This window comes from Trachinotus anak, unplaced genomic scaffold, assembly GCF_046630095.1.
Source record: "Trachinotus anak isolate AG129_WGS33_773 ecotype Australia unplaced genomic scaffold, CSIRO_AGI_Tana_v1 ptg000013l, whole genome shotgun sequence".
NCBI classification, from domain to species: domain Eukaryota; kingdom Metazoa; phylum Chordata; class Actinopteri; order Carangiformes; family Carangidae; genus Trachinotus; species Trachinotus anak.
In genome coordinates this window covers 22,604,998-22,629,909 of record NW_027273864.1, presented here as the reverse complement: position 1 = coordinate 22,629,909, position 24,912 = coordinate 22,604,998, and the positions used below count along the sequence as shown (strand labels likewise).

The window sequence follows — 24,912 nt, the reverse complement described above, 5'->3', positions numbered from 1 at the left end:
GTTGTTCAGTGATGTCATCTGCAAATTTTGATGATTGAAATGAAGGGAGGTTTTTGTTTTTGTTCATTCATTGGAGTAACACTTCCCTCCTGTCTTTGATCCAAGCCTGAAGCTACACTGATTGTTTGAACTAAACCAGATGTTACAAGATTAAAAGTACAGCACATATTAGTGGGGGAATCAGAAAATTAAATGACAAATATTTTGATAATCTATTAATCGTTTTAGTAATTTTTTTGAAGCAAAACTCAAACGATTAGTTCCAACGTTTCTAATATGAAGATTTGCTGCTTTTCTTTGCGACCAATGAACATTTTCCCGCTATTTTTTAACATTTTTTCAATGTATTTAAAATTGAAATGGTCCATAGTTGTAGCTCTAGTTGATTATTTGTTAATTATTTATTAAGATTTTTGATAATTGAGTAATTTCACTCATTTTTTGCAATACCAAAATACCAAAAACACACTGGTTTTAGCATCCTCCTAGGATAGTAAACTCAACATTTAAAAACAGTGCATAAAATTAAAAAGGTTACTGTTCTTCAACTCTAGCCACAAGTCTGAGCCAGTTTTCCTCTGACAGCTGTTGCAGTGATGCGGGATCCTAAAATACTTTGCACAAACAGAATCAGTTGACTTAGAGCTTCCAGACAATGAATAATTTGTCAAGGTTTGTGAAGACTGAGTCCAGTATAGGTCCATTGGGTGGAACGGTGTATTTTAAATATATAAAAGGCATCTGCACATGTTTCTGATGTTTTCTAGACCAAATGATTGGTTGATTAATCAAAAGGAACACGAGCAGTGGCACTACATGGTACAGCAAAGATCACAGATTTAATGAATGAGCTGATTGTTTAAACCGTCGTCGAACACAGATAACAAGATGAATCAGAATCTGGCTTATTCAGCTCAGCAGGTGATTGATTGTAGCAATTAAAAAAGAAAAGTTGGTTTGATAATTACCTGGTGGACAAACGGTTTTATCTAAAAGACTCTGCACCCATTTGAACATAGTTTAAAGTTCACATTGAACAGCTGATTTGTATGATCAGTGGTTCACCACCTCCACTTAACAAAAATTTCTTGGGGAAACCCAGCACACCTTTTATTATCTCTGACAGGGACACTAAAGGGGTACCTGTATCTTTAGTGAACCACTGAAAAGAAAAATAAAGCAAAATGAACGGTAAAAAAATTAACTGACTATGGTCCTCGACTTATCTCACTCACCCTGATCTGTTTGTTTTCTTCCCGTAGCCTCTGAGCCTCCATCTGCAGCCTCTTACACTCCTCCATGATCTTCTTTACTTCCCCATCATCAAGGGTGGAGCTCATTGACTTTGCAGGCAGCGCAGATGACTCTGACTTCAGCAAGCTGGACGACATCATCTTGTTGGACTCCATGTCATGCTGTAAGTGGGTTACAGAGGCATGAGTTATAACGCAATATGTAGACTGTTGTGGCTGAAATGTTTCTGTGGTAATTCTGTGCAATGGCTTGGCTGGCACACAGGCATAGTTTAGATTTTGGGGCTTGCAGACTTTCATGTACAGCATTTATGGAACACAGAAGCCCACAGGAACACGGAGCCTCATCTGGAGCTTTCTAGCTCTACAGTCCATTGTGAAGCCAGCACGCTCAAAAGTATAGGGAGGTTTGTTCAACTGCACAAGACGTCTAAAAAACCTTAGGCAGTGAACAAGCATAAAAACTATCAGTGTGCACTGTGATAATACCTTCAACAGCAAAGTCATCTTTTACCCCTCAGGGGAAAAATAAAAGGAGATTAATAGCTTCATAAATTGGAATACTACTAGTGCAATTTATTTGCTGAGATGATCATGTGGCATGGCTTATGTAGGCCAAACAAAGAGAGCTTTGAATTACATGCTGCAGAACATAAACCAGCCTTTTGGCATAAGGAGGACTATGCTATTGCCCGTCATTATATGAAAGTAAACCACAGATCAGTAGCTACGTCATGTTTTACAGCTACCGAACATGTCAAAATCTCTCCGAAAGACAAGATATCATAGCCAGACTCAAACAGAGAGAAGCCTATTGCCTATACACACTAGACGATATATAGCTATGCACATACCATATATACATACGGTATGCACTAGATGATGAGCTCATTGTGATTTATTTTTATATGTGGCAGAGCATTTATAGATGGGCCTTGTTTAGTGTTATTTTATTTCATTATATGACCTGTTTAATATATTATGACTATATTTATCGTCCACCATTCGCAGAGTTTCATTATTTAAACATTCATATAATAAGACTAGATGCGGTTACATAATATTTATGATTTCTGTTTTCACCTTAGCCCAGCCTTATATGGACCCCACTGTATGCATATTGCACCTTTCATAGCTGGCACTGCTTTTTGTCATGTGCTACTTGGGTAACCCTGTTGTTTGTCTTTATACTTTTATATAGTCAGGGTTAGTGACATTGTGTTTATGCATTGCTCCTCTCATTTACATTTTGTACCACAATTTTATTTATAACATTCTTCACAACATCAAATTTTCTGAATTTTCTACTGTCAAATTGTACTGAGAAAGTATTTATCTATTGATCTACTTTCTATATTCCTTATATATTTATACTTATTACGTGTATCTATATTGGGTTATGTTCTTTATATAATAATAATATCAATAACAGTCATCCGTTGTTATGAAATCTACCCAGATATACTGTTAACTATATGTAATGTTGAAGGATATATGTGCTGTGGTTCCTACACAGTGTGTATACATCTCTGTAAGATTTGATTCATTGCCTCAGAAGCTTTAAATATGATTTAATTTAATTTAGTCTTTAAACCCTGAAGAAGGCCTGTTTGTGCCACAACATCAGCTTATGGAAGAAAGTCTGTGCTGCATAACCATCAAATGTGCTCCAGCCTCTTTGCAAGGTTTTATGCTTGTTCCGTACCTCCTATCTCTCTGTTTGTAGAAGAGTTCACCCAGGGGTGCCTTTCATAAGTGGATCAAGCTAGTTTCTATCAGCATTATCTCTGTCTAACGGACTCTGTGGACCACAGTGCTGACTGGGAGCCATGTGTATGTATTGCACAGCTCATAATGAATTGAAAACAACTACTACAGGACCTTTTCCCTCCTGGTGTTCATGACGCCGGTAGACTCGGCTCATAACAAGACGAGATAGTGCCTCTACAGTTGTGTGGGGTCTGAGAGGAATTGAAACAATAATAAAGTGCGTGTGAGACTGAACAAAGTGGCCCTCTTAAGGGCTGCTGATGCCTGAGAGTGTGGGTGAAGCAAGAAGAGAAAGGTGGAGGTGGAGGAAAGTAGGACAGGGAGAAAGAGAGATAGCATAGACAAGATGGAAATATTAAGAATGAGAAAGAGCAAAAAGAAGAGGATGGGATGGGACAGAGGAGACAGAGACACACGTGGATACAGCAGAGCAGTAAAAAGGTACAGTGCTGAAAAACAATAATAAACATTGTGCCCTATAAATAATGTAGCACCTCAAATATGAAATGCTGTACTGTACAGAAAGAAGCAATAAAATAATTCTGTTAAGAAAGACACACTCAAAATTAGAATTAGGTTTGAAATGAGATGGAGTCTCTTTGACCTCCAATCTGTAGTGACATCAGAAACCAACACGATGAGACAAAGAGAGGAGCAAGAGCATGTGCTTACCGTTTTTTCATTCTCTACTGGCATCTCAAAAACACATCTCAGCTTGGAGTCCATCAGCTCCTCTGGCTTGGCCTCCTTCCACTGGATTCATGTGATCAAGGTAAAAGGGAAAGATTGCAATGCTTAGTGAAATATCCAAAATGTAAACCTATCTTTCAACATCACATGTTTGAACGGGGTTTTTCTGTAGTGGTCCCACATTTTAAGATTTTTTTTATGGAATGCATTTTCAGTACATGGTGTTCACAGTCTGAACAAAGACTGACAGAAAACCAGTAGGGACACTAAGGCTGACAATTACTTATTATGGTCAAAAATGTATTGACTTTTTTTTGTACTTACCAGTCATATATGACAATAATTCCCAGTATTATAATTGATTTCAAATAACATGACCTGGACCCAGAACAGCTGGTCTTGAACTTGATTTTCTAAGTTCACTTAAGTTTTTACCGAAATTGACACTTGTCCACAACAAGGCTTCCTAGCTGCTCTAGCTAGCAGTAGTAAAATGGTTGGTTACAGGTCTGACTGAAGCTCCACAAAAAAGGATTTAACAGCCTCCTGCAGCACAATCCACTGTCACAACAATCTCACTTTAGTTTAGTTTTTAGGTGTATAGCGTCTCTTCAGAGGCCATCACATACAAAAAAAGCTAGGCCCTATCACCAATGTTAAAGTTTACAGGAGACAAAATGTTCAAGACATCTATTAATGAAACCAAAAACTTTTTTTGAGGGAAGTGAACTGCTTTTTAAGACCTTTCAAAATCTGTTGATACCCTGTTAAAAAACATGTTATTGATATGGCCTCTGAGCCATTTGCTGTGGAGACTATTTAAAATAAGACAATAAGACTAAATGGAAATGGTTTGGAGTACAACAGAGTAAGAGCAACAAAGGGACTGTAAGAAGGTAGCACACTGCTGATAATGGCACTTTACAGGAGAACAGAAAGCTCAGATAACTCTCCTGCTGTTACTGGGTCTGAGGCTAATGAGCCAAAACACTTATGCTGAATAAACCAAGTTAAATATTTTAAAGACATTTTTAATACCACATACAGAAGAATGCAATTTAACACCCGTTTCATACTGGCCAAAGTATGAAAAATATCAGTGAAAAGCAGTAGGTATGAGAAGGCCGAGAATTATTTACAAAGTGCATTAATTTATTGACATTTATATCACATAAACATGAAGTATTTCCCTGCTGTATATGACAATAGTTCCTCATAATATCATCATTTAATAATTTAACACGGCCTTGAACTGGGTAAGCAGCGAAAGATGGATGGATAGATTAACCAACTAAAAAATAAATTATTTATTTAAGGTCCACTTAAATTTTACATAAGGTGTAAAAGGGATTTTACAGCCAGTATGTGCTAAAATAGCATACAAAAACATTTTATAGCTAACGTTACTGCCTAGAAAAAGTATTGAAGCCTTGTCTTTGAGGAAACTGAAATCAGTACCAGTACCCTATAATGTTGTCGTTTTATTTTGAATTAGTGGGATTAAGATGTTTTTATTCCTGCCTCCTTTATTCAGTTTTTTCTGTTTATTAGTTCTTTGAGTCTTGGTTATAATAAAGTGCTATATAGATAAATTCATATATACAGTTATAAATCGTCTGTTTAGATGTCTATTTGTTCAAAAGTAACAGACCTATCAATTGATTAAATGAATGAACATATAATCCCGCAAATTATATGTCGGGGAGCATTAATTTAATTACTTTAAAGATAAAGTTTCTGTACTGTCTGAGACAATATTCACAGAATTGTATTAATAAATGACCAACATTAATTTCTCTCTTTAAGAGCAACCAGATGAAAACATTTCTTTCTGAACTCCTTATTTTTACAATTCTTGTCAGCAATTCACCAACTCTAGTGTCTATTTTTATAGTTTAGAAAAAGCATTAATTTGGACTCTGAACTCTGAAGCATTCAGTTTAACTAACACTTTTTGGATTCATTAATTGTAAGACACTAAATGTGGTATGGATGTTTTCTAAGATAGCCAAAGGTCAGTTTTAGATAATGATAGCCTATACATGTTTTGTTTCTCAAAAAGAGGGGAAAGAAAGCATTTCTTGATTAATTGTGTAGAATATGTTAGTCCGTATAAGACTGTCCAAGGGGTTAAACGTAAAGTTTCTGATCTCGCTGTTGTTCAAACTAGGGGGCAGAAGCCAAATGTTGAGAAAAATGCCTTACAGGCTTGTAATCTCAAGGTTGCCTGTTTGAATCCCACACCAGATGAACATTTCTACAGAGGAAAAGTGGTAAAGTTAAACTCCCTCCCTTGGAATTGGAATTAGGCAGTAAACATACACCACAACTGCAAAATACCATTTAAATACTTGTAATTACTACTCTTCAGGCTGTGGCTGTAAATGTGACTGTGCTTCTAGTCAACCTGCATTTTTAACATTTTCATGAACAGCTGGACTATTATCAGGGAGATCTGCTCTGTCCATTGTTCCCTCAGCTCCACATCCTGTGTGAAACAACAACAGAAATTTACCAGCAGGACTGCAGAGCCTCTCTGTTGTGCTGCTCTTAAAACCAACTTCAAAAATCTGCTTTCAAGTCTAACTTCTGTTATTATCACAGGCTTGCACAACACTCCACTGGGGTTCAGGCTCTGCCTCAGTACAGTATCTCTTTTGTAACTGCTGCTCATTTTGTTTGTTTGTGTGTGTGTTTGTGTGTGTGTGTGTGTGTCACAATAGCATACCAAATTCTTAAGACCATTATAAGCATATTAGTGATGATTTACTTTTTGTATGTTGGCCAGTGACTGCAAAGATGACTGTGAGACCACACATGCCGGTATGACTAAACTACATTCATTATGTTTGTCATTGTGCAAGCTCTCATCCAGGTGGGGAGATGTCTATCAACTGCCTCTTTCCTTACAGTTAAATTCATTAGATGTATTTCCTCTGCTGTTAAGGGCAAAGTTGATGAGAGACTCTTGTGCACAGATAAAATATGATTAAAATGCCTCTTGCATGCATAATCCACTGTCAAACCAGTCTCACTGGTTGTGAACAGAAGTATAATATCTCCTGACAACCACAATCACATACGAAAAAAGAAGTTACAGCTAATGTTACTGTCTCTGGTAGACAAGAAAAAGTATTCAAAATCATTATAAATTACTTTTTAATACCTTCTTGCTTTTCAATGCTTTTCAAGACTTTGCAAGACTTGCAGATACAGTGAATGTTGGTGAAAAATGATTTCAAGAAGATTAGACAAACTCACCACTCCCTCCATGTCAGTCATGTCAGGAGGTGCTAACATGGACTGGACCATGAACTTGTGTTTGCTCTTCTCATTGGGGTCGTAGTCAAAAGGCTGCAGCATAACTGAAATAGAAAAATGATCAGCGTCAGCATAGGAAAGAAAACATTTTTCCTGCACAGATTTTCCTCTTTGCCATTATGAAAAGAAATGTTAAGAGCACGCTATAAAATCACAGCCAATCTGTAGGCTCTGTAGGATTATTAAAATGATACCTTAGGGCAGTGGTTCTGGGGTTGGGACCTCTCCAAGGGCTCACATGATAAATCTGACTATATTGTTCTGCTTTATTGTTCTTTGTTTTTTTCAAACTCTTCTCTACTTTTTGCTTATTTTTGTGGACATGTTTGTGGAGAAAATCCTTATTTATTTGTCTGCGGTTAACAGCTAAAAAATTGGGAGAATGCATGGGGATGATAAGCGACAGAAGTTACGCACCAGTGCTCTGTGTGACCAGAACGTCCCAATACAGAATGAGTATAATCATTTTGTTTCGTAATGACTTCTCCAGTTTTATTTCCCCCTTTTTTAAACCTCATAATCAGGAGGCTCAGGAAAACATGTCAAAGTGTCTTGTTAGTATCATCCAAACTGCATCGGACACACAGAAACACAACATGATTTGTGGGTGAAGCTCAGGAAAAAAAATACAAAATCTTCTGTCCCAAGAACAAACATTTGTGGAGTGCCAGCAATTAGGCCCTTACTTCTTCTATGTCAGCAACTTTCCATCTCTTTCCCTTTCTCAACTCTACTGTTTGCTCCTCAGATTAAAGAGGAATTAGTGAGTATCAAATACCCATGTATTTGTTAAACAGTAAACTAGGGCCTTCACGTGTTCAAGAATCTGGGCTTGCCCCTGCTGCTCAGAAAAAAAGTAGTGGAGATGATTTATTTCTACGTTCATGTTACCATGACGGCGAAACACTGACAGATCTACAAATTCCCATGGGGGTAATCTTGCTAACAGCTTCCAACCCTGCCTTTTTTTTTTTTTTTAACATTACATATCACTCTAACAAAAAGCAGGTGTGGAGTTGGAATACTACTTTAACCCATCACCACATCAGTCGCTTTAGCCCATGGTTTGTTATTTGATGTCATTCCAATGACGGAGAAGGTATTTTGGGGCTGCAACAATGATTTACAATCACTTTTTTATGTCAGTGTTCAAGTTAAGTGGGCTCGAAGTGCAGATCAGATGAAAATGTCTATTGATGGCTGATCTTTTTGTCCTCTTTTTAATGATTCTGTAATTCAAAGGCATATTTTGACATCAGTGCCAACTATGTCTGCGATGCCGGCATGTTTCTTTGGCTTTGACTAGAAACAAATGACCTCCTAATTTCAAAGCCGGTGTAGCTATCAGGATGGTTTTCATATATGGCACATGCCAATTCTCCCTAGAGTGGAAAACCTCAGAGATGTAGTGCACCATTACAGCAATCAGGGCAGTTCAATATCGCAAACCAGAAACAGACGGCACGAACAGATTGAGAACGTCCTGTTTCAGTCAGACCCAATTTGCACGGCCATCTACCTTAGGGTCCAAGGGGACAATAATAGAGATTGGAGGCAGGAAAGCATATAAGTTCTTAGAGCAACATGAAAAGCTCCTGAGCCAAAGCCTGAGATGAAAAAACATAGCCACGGTAGGGGAAAAATGATGTAAATTATCTTTGATTTACAGCCTTTGAACTCACCTTTACAAAAAGCTACTTCTGCTAATGGTGTGACTTAGTATTCTTACTTCATACAGGGCAATCATTAATAACACTCACAAAGGCTAATTGTAGTCAACATGACGGTCAAGCAGGATGGTAATCGGCTGCTTGTCGATGATGAATGGAATGAAGGGTGAGGGAGGGGGGTAAGAAAACTTTCCTTTCCTGTCACTAATTAACTTTGTCACATGAGACATGACGCTCACAACAGAATTATCACCAACTGTTTAACTTGAAGGGCTTACAGAGCCTGCAAAAGATTATTAATGGTATGGTTTATATTATTGATTAATATGAATTGAAAAAAAAAAAAACAACACTGCTGTTTTCTTTATTGATTGACTTTTTCATCTATAAAATTTCAGGAAATCATTAAAAATATCCAGAGCAATTTCCTAGAGCCCAAGGTGATAAAAATGCCAACATTAAAAACAAACAAACACAAAGGTATTTGATTTACAGTTTTATAAAAACAGACAAAAGCAGAAAGTCTTCACATTTAACAAGCAAGAACTATTTATTTTTTTGCTTGAAAAATTACTTAAATAATCAATCAATTATCAGAATAGTTGTGGATTAATCTTCTATCAGTCAACTGAGTGATTAATTGATTAATCAAGTTTATGTTTCAGTGCTACTCTGGAGCTATGGGTGTAACACGTAACAACAATCATGGCTCAGTTCTGTTCAAACACCATGGTGCCATGGAGTGCTGCAACTTAGTTTTTTTTATTTATCAATTGATTGCTTTGTTTGTAAAATAACAACAAATAGTAATAATGAAAATTGTCCATCAGTTTCCAAGAGTCCAAGATGATGTCTTCAAATGTCTTGTTCCGTCTGAACAACAGTCCAAAATCCAAAAATGTTCAGTTTACACTAATATAAAACATAGAAAAGGAGCAACTCCTCAAAAGTGAAGAAGCTGAAATAGGTGAATATTTTAAGTTTTTACTTGGAAAATGATTGAAATGATTAATCAGTCAACAAAATAGTGGCTGAATTTTTTTTTGCTTTGTCCGTTGAATTGTTGATTTGTAGAGGTTTCATATGTCCTTCCTATTGGAAAAAAACACTGCTTTTCATTTCAGTTTTTAAACAGTCACTTAGCTTCAGTAAAAGTGTAAATGAGATGAGCATTTTTGACCCATTTAAAGTACATTCTCAGCATTGTACAGTATAACAGAAAACTAAAGCTGTGTGTGATAATATACATATAATAATATGACATAAATTCACTACCTGTCAGCCTTAGTTTGAACATTACCACACAACATAATATGAAATAAGATATGATATGACACATGACACCATATGGCTCAGTATCAGTGACCTTTTCACAATTTTCAGAGAAGCCTTATGTGTAGGAGGGTGTTTCCTGTCCACTTTGTTCTGTATTACTCAACACAAAAACTTGGTCAAAGATCAACAAACCTACCGAGACAATATAGCGTGGGAGCAGGGAAGAGAGTGAAGTCAACCATAGCTGTCGAGATACAGGCCTGGAGGGAAAACTCACCGACATGTAAGAGCAAACACTCATAAAACGTATTTATATTCAGGCTTCTCAGAGTAGCAAGGTCTCACACTCCTGGCTGTGTTCTCCTGGATGTCCTCTTATTCAATATAATTCAAAATGAAAAAGGTACTGACTACATACCACCAGGGTGGGAAATAACCCACCATTCACCAGCACTTCAATCCACCAAACTTTTGAACAAATCTGCTACTACTCAGAGGTCATTTCCAATAAGAATGTAGTTGGTGGGTAAAACAGCTAATGAAGCTTGTGAATAGAGATGTGATAATACACCAGTTTTACTACACCATGGTTTAACATATTTGCAGGGACAATGCCACCAACAATGTCTTTTAACCATAACTAATTATTTTCATTTTCAGCAGGCGCCTGCCTTTTATTAAAAGTTTTTTTTTTGTTTAGTGTGTTTTTAATCAGTCAAACAGCATGACCAGAGAGACCCAGGGTTCTTGTCTATCTAGCTCTAGCTTCTCTCCCCATCACTTGCCATGCTAACATTTCCTTATTGATCGATGATCACTGAGAGAGAGCTGCATCTTACGTGACTGACAAAGAGGAAACTCCCAGCCTCAAAATGTGTGCAAATGATGTTCTTCCTCACATGCAAGCTTCGTCTCTGGCTGTGGTATGTGTTTTCTTCATAAAATGTGGTCTGTCACAATCATAAGGCATTTGGACTTATGAAGGTCTGAGGACCGAAACAGTGTAAATAAAATACAAATGTACAGTGTACAGGATTCTTTACAGGGCTCTTTTCCAACTATTAACATGTATGAAAACATGAGTAGGTGCATGTATAGAATCTAAGAGACACAGATTGTGCATTTGAAGCTATTTCCAATCAAAATTCTTAAACTTTAAACAAAAAACCTGCTTTTGTTCATGGTGTTTTTAGTGTATTTGATATTAGTTCATTAGCAGAGTTCAACAAAGCTGCAATATACATTTCACTGTTCAGTTTATTCGGGTTGAATAAAATCCAAAGACATCATGACATCATGGTATGAAGTAATTTTACAACATTTTAGCACTAACAGTAGTATGTTAGGGAAGTTTGATCATTACTATGATAATCCAGTTTACTGTGATGATTCTGGCCACAATAATTGTACATTGAAACTGAGAAAGCAGCACATAACTACTTGTGTATATTGGAACAGACCAAGAGCATTTGTGTGGCATATGGACATGAATATGTACAAGCTAAAGAAGCTTATTCTGATAACTGCAACAAAAGAATTGTTATTTTTTAATGCGGTATGCTCTTTTGCTTTCTGACTCCCTTGGAATGATAAAACGTCCCAAACATGTCAGACAAACTTTGACATGTTCCCAGAAGAAGCTCAATATTTGTGGACACAAGGATTTTTGAAACTTTCACGCCACATATTTTTCCACTGGATGCTGCTACATAACACCAATCTAGCTCAGCAACATTCCTGTGGTCGTGGCTACATTCAACGTATACAGTTACAGCTGGGTTGAGCTTCAAAAGCCCTGTGTCTATCCTCAGCTAAGCCAGTAGATGACACATGTTGGGTTTGTAGGTATCCCGTGGCAGACAGTTCCCTCTCACCTCGATGAGAGTGCACGTCTATATAGCTTTTGTGCTGTTCAGTTAAAAAATTACAGGTCAAAAATGAGACAAACTGGACCACACCAAATTACAGATCCTGTGCTAACAACAACTGAGTAAAACAATACTTTTGCCTGAATACCTCAATATGGATTATGTTATTTTGGGAAGGACTATTTGTACTTTCAGAGTATCTTTACACAAGAACATTTTTATTTATAACATCGGTAAGACAACAAAGAAAGGTTTATTTCACTCAGCTAAAACTGTCTGATGTGTTCGAGATTTTTACAAATTAGCAGTAATGCAGCTTCTAAGGCCAGGAAGAAAAAACAAGGCAACTCTACCCTATGGAGATGTCTTGAAAATAAACCAAAGATGTGTTTATGGTCAGTGTTTTTTGTGCAGTGTTGCACAAAAAACATTGTGTGTATCCTTGAGGTCTAACATTTCCTTCTTGCTAAAAACAGTAGCAAATCCGATACTTGAACAGTGCATTTTGAAAGCTGTGTATTTATCTGCTTGCAGTCTTCTTCTTTACTGATTTTCCTGGTGCATTGCTGTATTTTACCACCACCTGATGATTAGTGGGAGGGTGGGAATATACTGACAGGACTGGGTATGGCATCACCTGCGAAATGGGGGCCCACTCATAAAAAAAAAAAAAAATTGCTCCACTGCACTACTCGTAGTCCAAAAATAACAGAAAAAACAAACATGAACCAATATTTATTTCTATATCATATAACTGATATAGTGACGAGTTCATGTGAGTCTTATGTTATGATTGAAAGGCCCTGCACACTCAACCATTCATTCTGGTACATCAGACCTCTACTCAGGTTGAACGTGGTCAAGGACAAATATGCACATGCAAATATAGACTCCGTTTGGCCGTGTCAGTGTGGTGCTTGTTTCATAGCAACAAAACTGGGGAAACAGTTAAATGGACTGCAAACAAGGTGGCAGTATGGCATTAACTCTCTGTCAGCTGCTAATCAAACAGCAACAGGTAGTGGAGATGCTGCCACGACGCGTCATGTGAAATATGTGTTTATTAATCTGTACTGTTTGCAATGCTGATGATGCTTTGTTTATGTGCAGCACAGAGCCATTGATTCTAGATGGTATAATTTGAATATTGAACTGAAATGAGTGGAAAAAACAGGCAACCGGCACAGGGTTTGGAGCACCCCATCAATGAAGGTGCAACAAAGCTAACAGGAGAGTCAGGAAGATGTCAGTCAGTGCTGTACACACCCACACACTCCTCAGTGAACCAAAATAGGTCAAATCAATGGTGCAGGTTTACCATGAAACTTGAGTTTTTCCATCAAAGTATCATAATCTGTGTGTTCAATTTTAAAAGCACACAGTGCCTGCAAGATAAGAACCCCCAACCACTTGTTACCCTGTTAAGTGCACTGCTTTGATAACACCATGTAAACTTCAGTTTGCCCAGGAGACAGATTGGACAGAAAGGAGGTTACAGACCATGTCTAAATGCTCGCTGAATACATTTGACTACATTCTCAGAAAAGCTGTCATCTGGGACTCAAATCTGTGACCTTTCTCAGACTAATCCGGGCGAAAAATGCGGGTGTAGCTGACAGAGTGGACTCTGCTGATTTGTCGCCCACTACTGACAGCAGGCTCCAGTGACATAGTTTGCAGTTGTTGACATCAGATAGGAGAGGTTGTAAATTGAGTCTGTGGCTGTAAATGGCAGAGGAGGCACAGGCTGGAAACATTATACTGTACCTGTCTCCCTCCAAGTGTATGACTGAGAATAAGGCCTGCCAGGAGGGACATGGGGCAACAGAACAAGGGAATACTTCGTTATGGGAAAGTAGCTGTATGAGTGTTCATATAGTAATAATAAATCCATTTAGGATACTAGAGAGATAATAGCTTGCCTTCGTTGCTTAAACTGAGTAATTCTCTCATATGCTTGTTTTTATTTGAATTAAGATACACATAAAACCAGTCAGATATACTCAGATAGTCAGTCTCACAGGTCCCTGGTGTAGTAACTAAGGCTGCAAGCAATTATTTTCATTATCAATCTTGTAGTCTAGAAAGCCTCAACAAAAACAACAAATACTCTCAAATTGCAGAATCTGTCTGACCTACAGTCAAAAAACCCAGATATTTACAGAAAAAGGGAGAAGACCCTGTAAGACACTGATAAGCTGTAACAAGAAAATATTTTGTATTTAATGCAATAAAAGACTTATAAAAAAGACAAAGTAACCTGTCAAATAAATTTTCCAGTGACTGGCTTTTGTTTCAGCATAGTTACACACAGGTAAATAAGTAAGTAAATGAACTGGCATGCTACATTGCCCTACACTGCTTTCATCCCTCAGTTTCCTCATGTATTACCTGATACGTTGATTGAGGTGCCTGCATCGATGATTCCACTGTTTGGCCGCACACAGTACCGACGCGGTGCTGTCGTCTTAACCTTGAAACACACATTCCTGTCTGTAGGGTTGGAGAGCTTGAGATTTGTGGTGACCACGTCTGAGAATGGACCTGTGAAGAAGGGAGACAAGGTGGACACTTTAAAAGTCTGTTTTTGACAAGGCTGTCTTAGGGTAGTTATGGAAAACATCTTTATGTCTTCTAAAGAGTGCAACCTTTAACAGAAATGAAAACAGAAAAGGCTCATCAATGACTGAAAAAGAAAAAATGCAGACAAAACCAAAACTATACAAGCCACAGAAAATGGCAACAAATTATCACACTTAAAACTGGACAGAGATCCATTTTAATGTTGATATTAGCAATAGCTCTAAGACACAATTGTCTGAATGTCAAAGAAAAAAAAAATGACACATGCAAATGACTAATGGAGTATGAAACTGCCGCTGGCATACAAACTCAAACAACACATAATGTGTGTAACCTGCGCAGTGAGAAAATGACATAGTAATCAAAACAAATGAGTTTCCCTGAGTGAACTGATCAAAATACATCAAAATGCAAATCCATTATACGCTGCTGCAGCGGAAGCACCAAGAAAAAACAGTGACAGCAGCTGAAAGGAAAAGCAAAGTAAACAGCTCGTCTCAGGCACACATGGCTCTTCATATTTTATTTTCAACATCATGACATAACAAAGATAAACCTAGAGTAGGAGCTTCATTTTATTGAGTAGATGTAATCTATGTAGGGCTGCAACTAATAATTATTTTCATTATCAATTAATCTATTGATTATTTACTCAATTTATCTATTTATGGTTTATTCTTTCAAACAAATTTCCCAAAGCCCAAGGTAATGACTTCAGATGTCATTTTTGGTAATAGTCCAAAACCTGAAGATATCCAGTTCTACAAAGAAAAGTATCAAACTGTGCTACTTAAGAAACAGAAATGTGAATTTTGGCTTTTATTGATCAAAATTGTTTGAGATCATTTTTTTGCTGATCAACTAAGCGACTAACTGTGTAATCATTGTTGCAGCTGTTAATATATGGTAGCACTAATATTGAAACACTTTCTGTCACAATAAAAAAACAAATTTAGAAACATTTACTAAATATTTAGGATTGATTTAACCAAAAACACACTGTTAAACTGTGTGTCCAAAGCAGAAACAGGCTATTCAGAGATTTTTAAACAATGGGAATGTCCAGATAAATTAGCTTACTGAAATACCAGTGGGCAAAGACTATTAAAATATGTGACATGTATGTTACCACATTTAAATGTGATCTAACAAAGCTTTACTGGATGTGAATTTAATTATAACAAATTCTGTCTGCTGCCCAGAGTTTGGATATTCTTCTACATATTTTCTTTATTTGATCTGACATTTGTATAAACATGGTTTTATTGCCAATTCAACTACTGCAGGCCTTTAATACATTTGACTTGAAGCTGTCCTCGAGATAAATATTTCCAGTCTGTTTCTCACATTAAAGTCCCAAATATTATGTCTCAGTAACACAGCCCAGTGAGAACTGGGCTATCGTAAATATATGAAGGATGCAAAGCCATCTGTTTTTTCTTTTTCTTTAACTTTACTCTCTCTAGATTGACGTAGACTACTGATGTCTAATCTATCCTTTTGTATCAATTTACATTAAGCTTTAAAGAAAAAAACTGTGTGCACAAATCTATAAATCACAGACATTAACTACTGCACTATCATGAGCGCAGCAGCTGATGCAGATTGGCTTCAGCTAATTACAGCTATCATTGTTGATGCAGGCCACATCTCTCGGAGGCTCTCACAAGGCCAGATGCATTAGGCTGCTGCACAGATTCGTCGATAATGCAGAAAACCTTTACAACAAAAGCCACAGCAAAGTAACACTGTGCCAAATCTTATCCATCCATGAGGCATGATTAGACTTTCAGCGTATTTTTTAATAGGGTAAGTTAAGACAATAGCTTTAAGTTCATTTTCAAAAGGGGGTCATTTCAACCGTGCCTTTAAGTCTATGTTTTGACATATTTTTCTGGTCTTAAAGTCCTTAAAAAGCTATAAACCTTCATGGACAGCAGCTATGTCCAATTAGTATCTAATTATTTCTATTGGTTTTGAAAATTATATGGTGGTCAAGGCAATGCTCGATTTTGAGTAATGTCCTGAGGTTGAGGGAGTAAAGAGAAATGAGGACATGAAGGAGGGGAAAGTGGGGGAGGCCGGGGAATAACCAGCGAGTTCACATACAGTAGCTGTGTCAAATCATACAATTCATTTAGCTCTGCCATTCATAACTATATTAAAGTGGAGGATCTCTCAGACTTAGAGAATGTAAGAGATATAGGACACACATAGTCAGTTTATAGGGTACAGCTAGGCAAAACTTATGTGGTCAAATGCACTAGCCATGAAATATATCCTCCCTTCACGAAGGTTATAATATTCAGTTTTTGTTCAAACTGTTTTAGAGGGATACTGATTCAATTGAATGAAGGCTGCTGTTTGTGGTGCTGTTGGCCTGTATTATGAAAGAAGTTTTTATCATTTTAATATTCACTCTAATATAAATAGGTTGGACATAATATTAGGAACTGTTTTTTAAGTATGATGCAACATAATCTGCATCGTATTCCAGCCATCAAAACAACCATTAAGATACTGTTCTATCACCACCTCTCTAAAAACAGGACCGAACAAAAACTGAGCATTACAACCTTCACGAAGGTAGGCTTTATTGCAGGACAGTTAAATTAGACTGCGTTCATTTTAATAAGGTGTTACTAATAAACTGCCAACTTAGTGCATTTGTTGGCAATATGCTCTCTGGGATCCAGTTTTGACAATGTCCGTAATGGGATATTTGATGGTTAAACCCGAAATGGTTGATCACTACATAAAGAAGCTGAGAAATTAGCAAGGAGAGATATGTCTATGATCAGACAGCAAATTAGAGTTTGCTGGAAATCCCTCAGAGTCCCAGAGGAATGTGAAAGTGTGAAATCATGAAAGCCTGAAAACTTCTGAAATTCCCTTCAGCCTCAGCTATACTGTTTTATTATTACTACTTACTATTATCACTCAAAACAAATAATTTGTTACATGTTTGTTCCAGAAACACAGCAGCAGATTCAGAGAGGGAGCGGGATGGATGGTAGCTGATAAGATAAGATTCAGTACTATATTAACTTGAAGTGACAGCAGCATTATTACACTGTTTTACTGTTATATTCAAGCACTCACAGCACTTGGTGAGGGACAGTTTGAGGTCTGGTTTAATAGAGAAAAAGTTCACATTGAATTCAGACACGTGTATATTTTAACCAAAACCATGATCCTTCTCACACACATGTAGATAATTTCTAAGTGATAGCTGCTTTTTGGCATTTTGTTAGCTTGTGCTGTTCAAGTTAGCTGCTAAATGGATAATACACAAACTCAGTCGAGCAGACACAGTCCTCAATGAATATTGAATAATTATTTGTCTAGTGTCAACAGCCTCCCCTTTGTCAAGTGACTATTGTGGTGATAACGTCAGTGGCAGTGTCTTGATACAACAGAACATTTGACTTAATGGAGGGAACTCTAATTTAGTTTTTGCAGAAGTTTAAGGCTAGCAGTTGCAGTTGCTAGGAATAGTTCATGTTTTTCAGGTCAGTTGAATAAATATGCACATTTAAGATTTTATTTCTATAAGCTGATTTAATACAATCTGTGCAGCTGATTTCAATCTCATCCACATGTGTCTGCAATTCTCCATTTGAATTGCTGAAAAAAGATATTAGATGTGGGCAGTGATTCAGAGGTCCAGAGGCACCAGATAGATTAAGAAGTATAGTTATTGCATTCACATGTAATACCCGCCACAAGAGAAAGCCGCACCTCACACTCTGATTCATCCGAAAATGATGAATGAAGTGACTGAATTTCCACTTTGATGTAAGGTTTTCTCTTCACTTTACTGGTAATGACATTAACAGAAAAGTCAAATGTGTTGGATGAGAGCTCTAGTATGAGTACGGTAAGAAAAGTACCAAAACATGCAAACCTAATCTGGCTAATGCACTGACCCTGGAGAAAACCCAGACTCTAATGAGTCTTCTCTGACATTATCTATACATTACACATATTGGAGTGAGTGTACCCTCACCGGTCAGATATTCATGGTTAAATTCCAATAAATCCCATTCTGCATATTACTTAAATGCTCCCTCACAAAACCAGTGTTAGATGTCATTAATGTATTCCTGTTATTACTGACATCAGTTTCTTTATTGACAGGTCACTCCAGAAACTGCACAGTGAAATGTATCCAGGTAGCTAACTGGCAAGTGTTAGTCAGTGCTGTGTTTTTCCAATACCTCTGGTGAGAGCCAAGCTAATTCATATTCAAGTGAGAGGCAATGACGAATGAATGTCTGACTTCCCAAACTTAGAGGATACAGTGCCAATACCACACATTTTACATCAGTCTGACTTACGGAAACCAAGTTTCATTTTAGAACTTTACAGTATTGCTAAAAACCATATAAAACAAATATTATTCATAAATTATGCTACGTTCCTGAAGGGCGTCCAAAATTATTTGCAGCCAATGTTTTTTGTTACGTTGTTGCTGGATGTTAAGATCTGTAATTATCATACACATTGTGAATGGACACATGAGTATTGGCTGGTTTGGATTTTGAGACACTGTTCGTCTGGTGATGTTTTTCAAGCTGCTCAAGCAGTGAAATTATTTTTAGGAAAAGCACAACTCCTGACTTCTTAAAGTGTTGACAGGGAACCAAGCGTTTGTTGACCAACTTCCATTTATCCAAATAACATTTTAACTTGTGGTCTTATTCAGTATTACAAAGTTAGGCCAATCAAGTATAGTTTGCTAATGAAACAACAAATAAGGCCACTACAGTAGCCACTATAGTGAGAATAAAGTTTGCAGTTGAGAGAAGCACATTTGTGCTGCATAAAAAATTGAGCTATTTCAGAATTAGCACATACACCAGATTGAAGATAAAGTTTCAGCTCAGCAAACATCCAGAGCAACTGACACTTCCCTTACCCGTTGAGCAAAAACAGAGAGGAAATTCAGACTCTCACAAGCTTGGCTTGACATCTAAAGGCCTTAAATGAAAGGGACTCATGCCACCGACTACTGTACACCTGATCTACTACTTCCTGAAAGTTTCTTGGGACGCTGTCCAACTCGTGAAAACCACAAATGGCAGTAAAAAACTATTACGAAGAGCCAATATTCGAAACTGTCATCTTTTAAGGTTGGATTTTATAAATAGCACATAAAAAGTGGGGAGCTGGGAGATTTTTGTAAAGATTTGTTAATATGACCCCTGACGTAGATGAAAATTAATAAAAAATGAAAAAGTCCACTGCCTAACATTTGAGAGTATTAGGTCCACAGATGGTCTGAGCCAAGGCCTAACAAGTCGCTACAAGTTGCTAGTGCCTATTTCACACTGCATGCCTACATATTACTTGGGGCCTGAGTGCAGGCATGTGATTTGTGGTATTGTCTCCTATATAGAGTAAAACACATAGTTCCTTCTGTCTGTCTGACACACAACACATCTGATTTGACACTTTATCTCTGTCTATGTAACACGCTGGTAACGGTTCAAGTCCCACATTGTCCAGCTAATTTCCTCATAATTTCCTAAAAACTAGCTTGCATTTAGCCATAAATTTATTTAGTTGTTTCCAAGAAATTTCTTGCAATTTGGTCCTAATTATAAGGGAAATGCAGAAAGTGTTAGTTGCTGCAGTTATTAAGGACCCACTGGTTATATTTGAGTTATTTTAGAGAAAAAACAAGGAAATTATGTAGTAGGTAAGTGAACAATAGCTCATAAACACATGTGAATATATCACATGTGAGTTTCCCAGAAAGACTAATAGTTATTCAACTGATGTTTCCATTAAACTCATACAACAGGACACCTCAAACATGCTAGCAGTCAACAGTTTCATCACAAGTCAGTGGAGTCAAGTCAAGATATCTTAAACTACAGGTAACCGTAGCAACAGTGATTCCGCTTCATAGTTAGCTGCTATTTTTTCCCTCTTTTCAACAAAACCCATGAAAAGGCCAAAACCAAAAATAAACTGATCACTTTAAAAAGTACTGCCTGTGTATTCAACACCTGATATACTGGAGCTTACACCCCATTGACATAGCTTTAAAATATATAAATGAGCCACACATTACACCAGTCAATCCTACAGTATTATGGCTTGGGTCAGGTCTGCTTCGTCTGTTACTGCCACAGGACAACGTCCATAGGATGACTTGTATATTACATAATACACAAGCTCATAGTGGACTGACACTAATGCAACTCAGATACTTCATATCATCAACACACAGGCAGCTTTAGTAGAACAAAACCTTAATCAATGCGTTGAATACAGTTATAAAGTGCTTTAACAGGGCTGCAACTAACAATTCATTTTATTATTGATTAATCTGTCAGTTATTTCCTCAATTAATCTATGAGTCGTCTGGTTAATAAAATTTCAGAAAATTGTGAATGATATTCATCCCAATTTTACAAAGCCCAGGGTGATGTCTTTTAATGTCTTGTTATTCCAATAAACTGTCCAAAAACCCAAACATATAGACATATAGGGTTTATAAGCAACATCATCAGTAAGATGTGCACACAGGCATGTGGTAGAAAAGGACTCAAAATGACTAAGAGCTTATGAGGAGATCAACATGAAAGGCTGTTTTTGTGCCTGAACTGCACAAATCCCAAAGGTAATGAGTGGAAAATGTTCTTCATCTCAAGAAGGAAACCTGCTGGTTAGCTCAGAATGCAGAATTAGCTGTTAGCTCCAGTGATCTGGCCACAGCTCTGGATTTTATAAAGGCTGTAGATGGTTTTACACTGTAAACTGCAGGAATTAACACCAGTTTTAAGGTAAGATAGCACACACTGTTACTGTGTGTTTAAGGCTGTGTCATGAATATTGCTCAGGCTCTATTTTGCCTGTCTATGATGTGTATTTAGAGTTTCAGTTTGGGAATCATTGACAACTAATAGAAGATCAGAGTGAGTCAGTTTGTCAGGAGTGATGCTCTGCCTGCTTACCCTGCAGTCATCTCTAATGTGAGTTTTTGTGTTAATCTGGCATATATCCAGTGTCTGATATATTTTGAGGAAAAAGCAGGATTTTCATACATGCGAATGTGACAAATATATATAATAACAGAATGGTCACGCCAGTGCTCCTACCTTGTGCAGTAAGAAAACAGCACGACATCGTGCTTGTCAGCACCATGCTGTCAGTTGATGTTTTTGGACACAAACAGGTCATTTCCTCTTTATCTGTGGAGCTAATTTTGTGAATAGCCTCATGTAGCGTTATCACTGCTACTAGCTGCTGTTTCCCGCTGGAATATATATCAGGCTAGCTGCCAAAGTTGACAGATGTCTATGAGATGTGACATTGTGGAAATGTGTTTTCTACCCAAATGCTGCACAGCCATCCTAAATTGTTTGTAAATGGGGGAAACCATGTATTTCCCTTCATAGAAGATTACGCAAACCAGAACCAGATCATTGTTTACATATTTCATTTCCAATAGTTATAAAGATAATGCTTTTGCTGTACATTTGAGCACTATATGCACAGTGGACGTAATTTACACATATAGAAATATAACTAACTTGTCATCTTATTCATAGCGTGATCAATCAAGTCAGTTTTGGTGTGAATTACTGAGCTCTGAAGCTGATCCCTGATGCTCATTCAACTACAGTGAAGCTCACTGGCTTTTGGGACAAACAGAGGAACCACATTTAGGTGTTGATAGATTTGTTGGAAGTGTAATTTTTGAGTGCTTTGAGCTTCACAACCCAAACTCTAGGGGTGGGCAGATGAATACCCAAAGCATGAATATTACAAAGTTTTGAGCATTGATACTTGTGTCAACATGCATCCTATTGTGTGGAGGTCTCCAGTGATGACCTCTTTAGTTTGGAGTATTTGCATTTTGAACATTTTTTATTAAAATTAAAACTTGTTTGGTTTCTAACGATGCATGTGATTACATAACTAACAGAGAATACTAAAAGAAAGCCTCATTATCTATCAAAACCAAATTTTGTTTTTGTTTTACCTCTTCCAAACTCCAGTGATGCATTGCTTTTGGGAGACAGCTGATATTATACTAATACTACATTACATTAATCTGGCGAGCACATTTGTCCAAAGTGATAAACCAAACCATGTATGTGCAAGAGCTAGATATCATTGAAAACTGGTAATTGATAATCAAATAATAGTTTTAGCAACTACTTAAGCAAAAATGTCCAGTATTGTGCTGTTTCTGGTTTGAGGATGTGATGATTTCTGTTAATTATTTTAGTTAACTGAATATGTGTAGATTTTGGACTGTTGGGCAAACAATACAAGACATCTTGGGGTGCCCCAATGGCTCACCTGGTATCGTGTGTACCACAAAAGCTTAGTCCTAATCACAGCGGCCCTGGTTCAAGTCTGACCTGTGGCTCTTTGCTGCATGTCATCCCCTTGCTCGCTCCCTGACTATCCTGTCTCTATCTCACCGTGTCTGTCAAATTGAAGGCAATAAGTATCCAAAACAGCTACAAAAAAAAGACATCTGAAGGTGTCAGCTTTGTCTTCGGGAAAACATAACAGCAATTATTTTTCTGACATTTTATAAACAAAACAACCAAACGATTAATCTAAAATATAATCTGCAGATTCACAATCAATAGTTGCAGCTTTGATATGTCCCCAAAACTCACTCCTGATTAAGTTAGACTGTGCTTTGAGGCTGTCCACAAAACTATTAATAATTCTATTAAACTATGTTGCTTCTTACTCCTAAGTGCAAGGTACAATCATTCAAATTGTGTCAGGATGTCTGTAATCTGTTACAAATACAATAGTACCATATGTGTTTATGTAACATTATTTGGGCCTAAAGCAACGTGTCATCTTGCAGCCAAATACCAAGCCTCACTCAAATGTCTATTGCGACTGTAGAGGCCAAACGATGAGCATGCTGATGACCTGTGGCTATAATATATTAAACAGCAAAGGTTGCAGAGTTATCAGATGTCGAGTTATTAAATGACAGCTGGCTCTCTAATAGAGCAAAGAGCTATTACCAGCTAGCTAGACCTGCTAAGGATGTTGCAGCTCATGGACACCGAAAGGTTATGAATTTGGATGGCAATTCTACTGTGACATATTTATTATTATTACTATTTCCCAGTGGACATACGTCCCTTGTCTTGCACTTAAAGCCTGTGTTAGAGGCTGCAGAATGAATACTTGACAGGGCCTGGCTAGCTTAGCCGTCGGAAGCTAATCCAGCTAGCTAGCTGTCAGTTGACCTGCCGTCCTCTCAGAGCAGTCTTACTCTTTTCATACGAGCGCAATATCATCCAAATGTGTACTGCAGCTTCTCCCCATTTTGGTTATCGTAATATTGGCCTGCCCCCCCTTCCGCCCCTGCGCCTAACCCTGCTGGCAGAGGCGGTTCCCCCCCTCTCCTGTCCAAAGCCGGGCCCTCCCCTCTCTTACCTCTGAATTTCAGTTCGTGCTGAGGCTCCAAGAGCAGAACCTGTTCCGGCCTGGCCATATCCCAACAGCTGGAGCGGGGTTATCGCACTGCAACCAGTTCCTGTCGGTTACCCCCGTATTAGGATGTTGTTGAGTGCTGCAACGTCCACGGAGTTATTTTATCAATGAATTAACGGTGGATATCCTGGTCCTGTCCCCCCCCGGTCACTGGTGCTACTCGAGCTGCTAACGGCTGTTGTGATGCAGCAGGAAGGGAGTGAGAGACAGCCCGGTGACGTCACTGCCTCTGCAGAGAGGGGGGGGGGGGGGGGGGGGTGAAGCAGGGTGATGATGGGTGATGCCAGGGTGCACCCAGGGATAGTGGGAGACCACCACCTCAGTTCTTAGGAAACCTTACTTTGTGATTTTTGAGTGAAAGGAAGTCGTTAAAACATTAAGGTTGTCACTACTGCACAAAGACTTCAGCAGCTAGGTTAACCAAACATTATTATAGTGGAATAAATAATAATAATAATAATAATAATAATAACAATTATTATTATTAATATTATTATAACTATTATAACTTTTACAGCCCTTGTAAAGGCACTCAATGATTAAAGAGGTCAGATCCTTTAGGTCCCCAGTTGTTCAACAACAGTCAGGTACCCATTTATACAAGCTCCCACATCTAAGGTTTAATTATAATATTGATACCTCAAAGAAAAGTTTGCCCTTACTTATTACAGGTGTAATGGTTTACAGCCATATTTCCCATCAACCACATGCTTTTACATGCATTATAAAAAAAAAAAGCAAGAAGAACAAGGAGTCCTGCAACAGATGGTCTGGCACCCACAGAGCCCTGATCTCATGGAATCAGTCTGGGATCATATGAAGGGACAAAATCCACAGAAAAACTGTGGAAAGTTCTCCAAGATGCTTTGAGCAACCTACCTGTCAACTACCTTGAAAACCTAAGTGTACAGGGGAGAATTGGTGTTGTTTAAAGAAAAAGTGGATATTGATTTCATTTAGGTTTTTTCCACTTACTGCACTTTGTATGAA

The 24,912-nt window shown here is 37.7% G+C and overlaps 1 protein-coding gene across 1 annotated transcript in view; it reads right to left on the bottom strand.

Annotated features, from left to right (window-relative positions):
• The window catches only part of LOC139630443 (vesicle-associated membrane protein-associated protein B-like), a 28,424-nt gene extending 4,310 nt beyond the window's left edge, over window positions 1-24,114 (bottom strand). Inside the window, exons 1-5 of the mRNA XM_071493898.1 lie at window positions 23,866-24,114; window positions 14,239-14,391; window positions 6,975-7,078; window positions 3,696-3,776; window positions 1,236-1,415 (exon numbers count right to left, since the gene is read on the bottom strand). Coding sequence (XP_071349999.1) covers window positions 1,236-1,415; window positions 3,696-3,776; window positions 6,975-7,078; window positions 14,239-14,391; window positions 23,866-23,923 — 576 coding nt within the window. The 5' untranslated portion in view covers window positions 23,924-24,114. The remainder of the gene's footprint in view (window positions 1-1,235; window positions 1,416-3,695; window positions 3,777-6,974; window positions 7,079-14,238; window positions 14,392-23,865) is intronic.
• Between the last annotated feature and the right edge of the window lie 798 nt (window positions 24,115-24,912).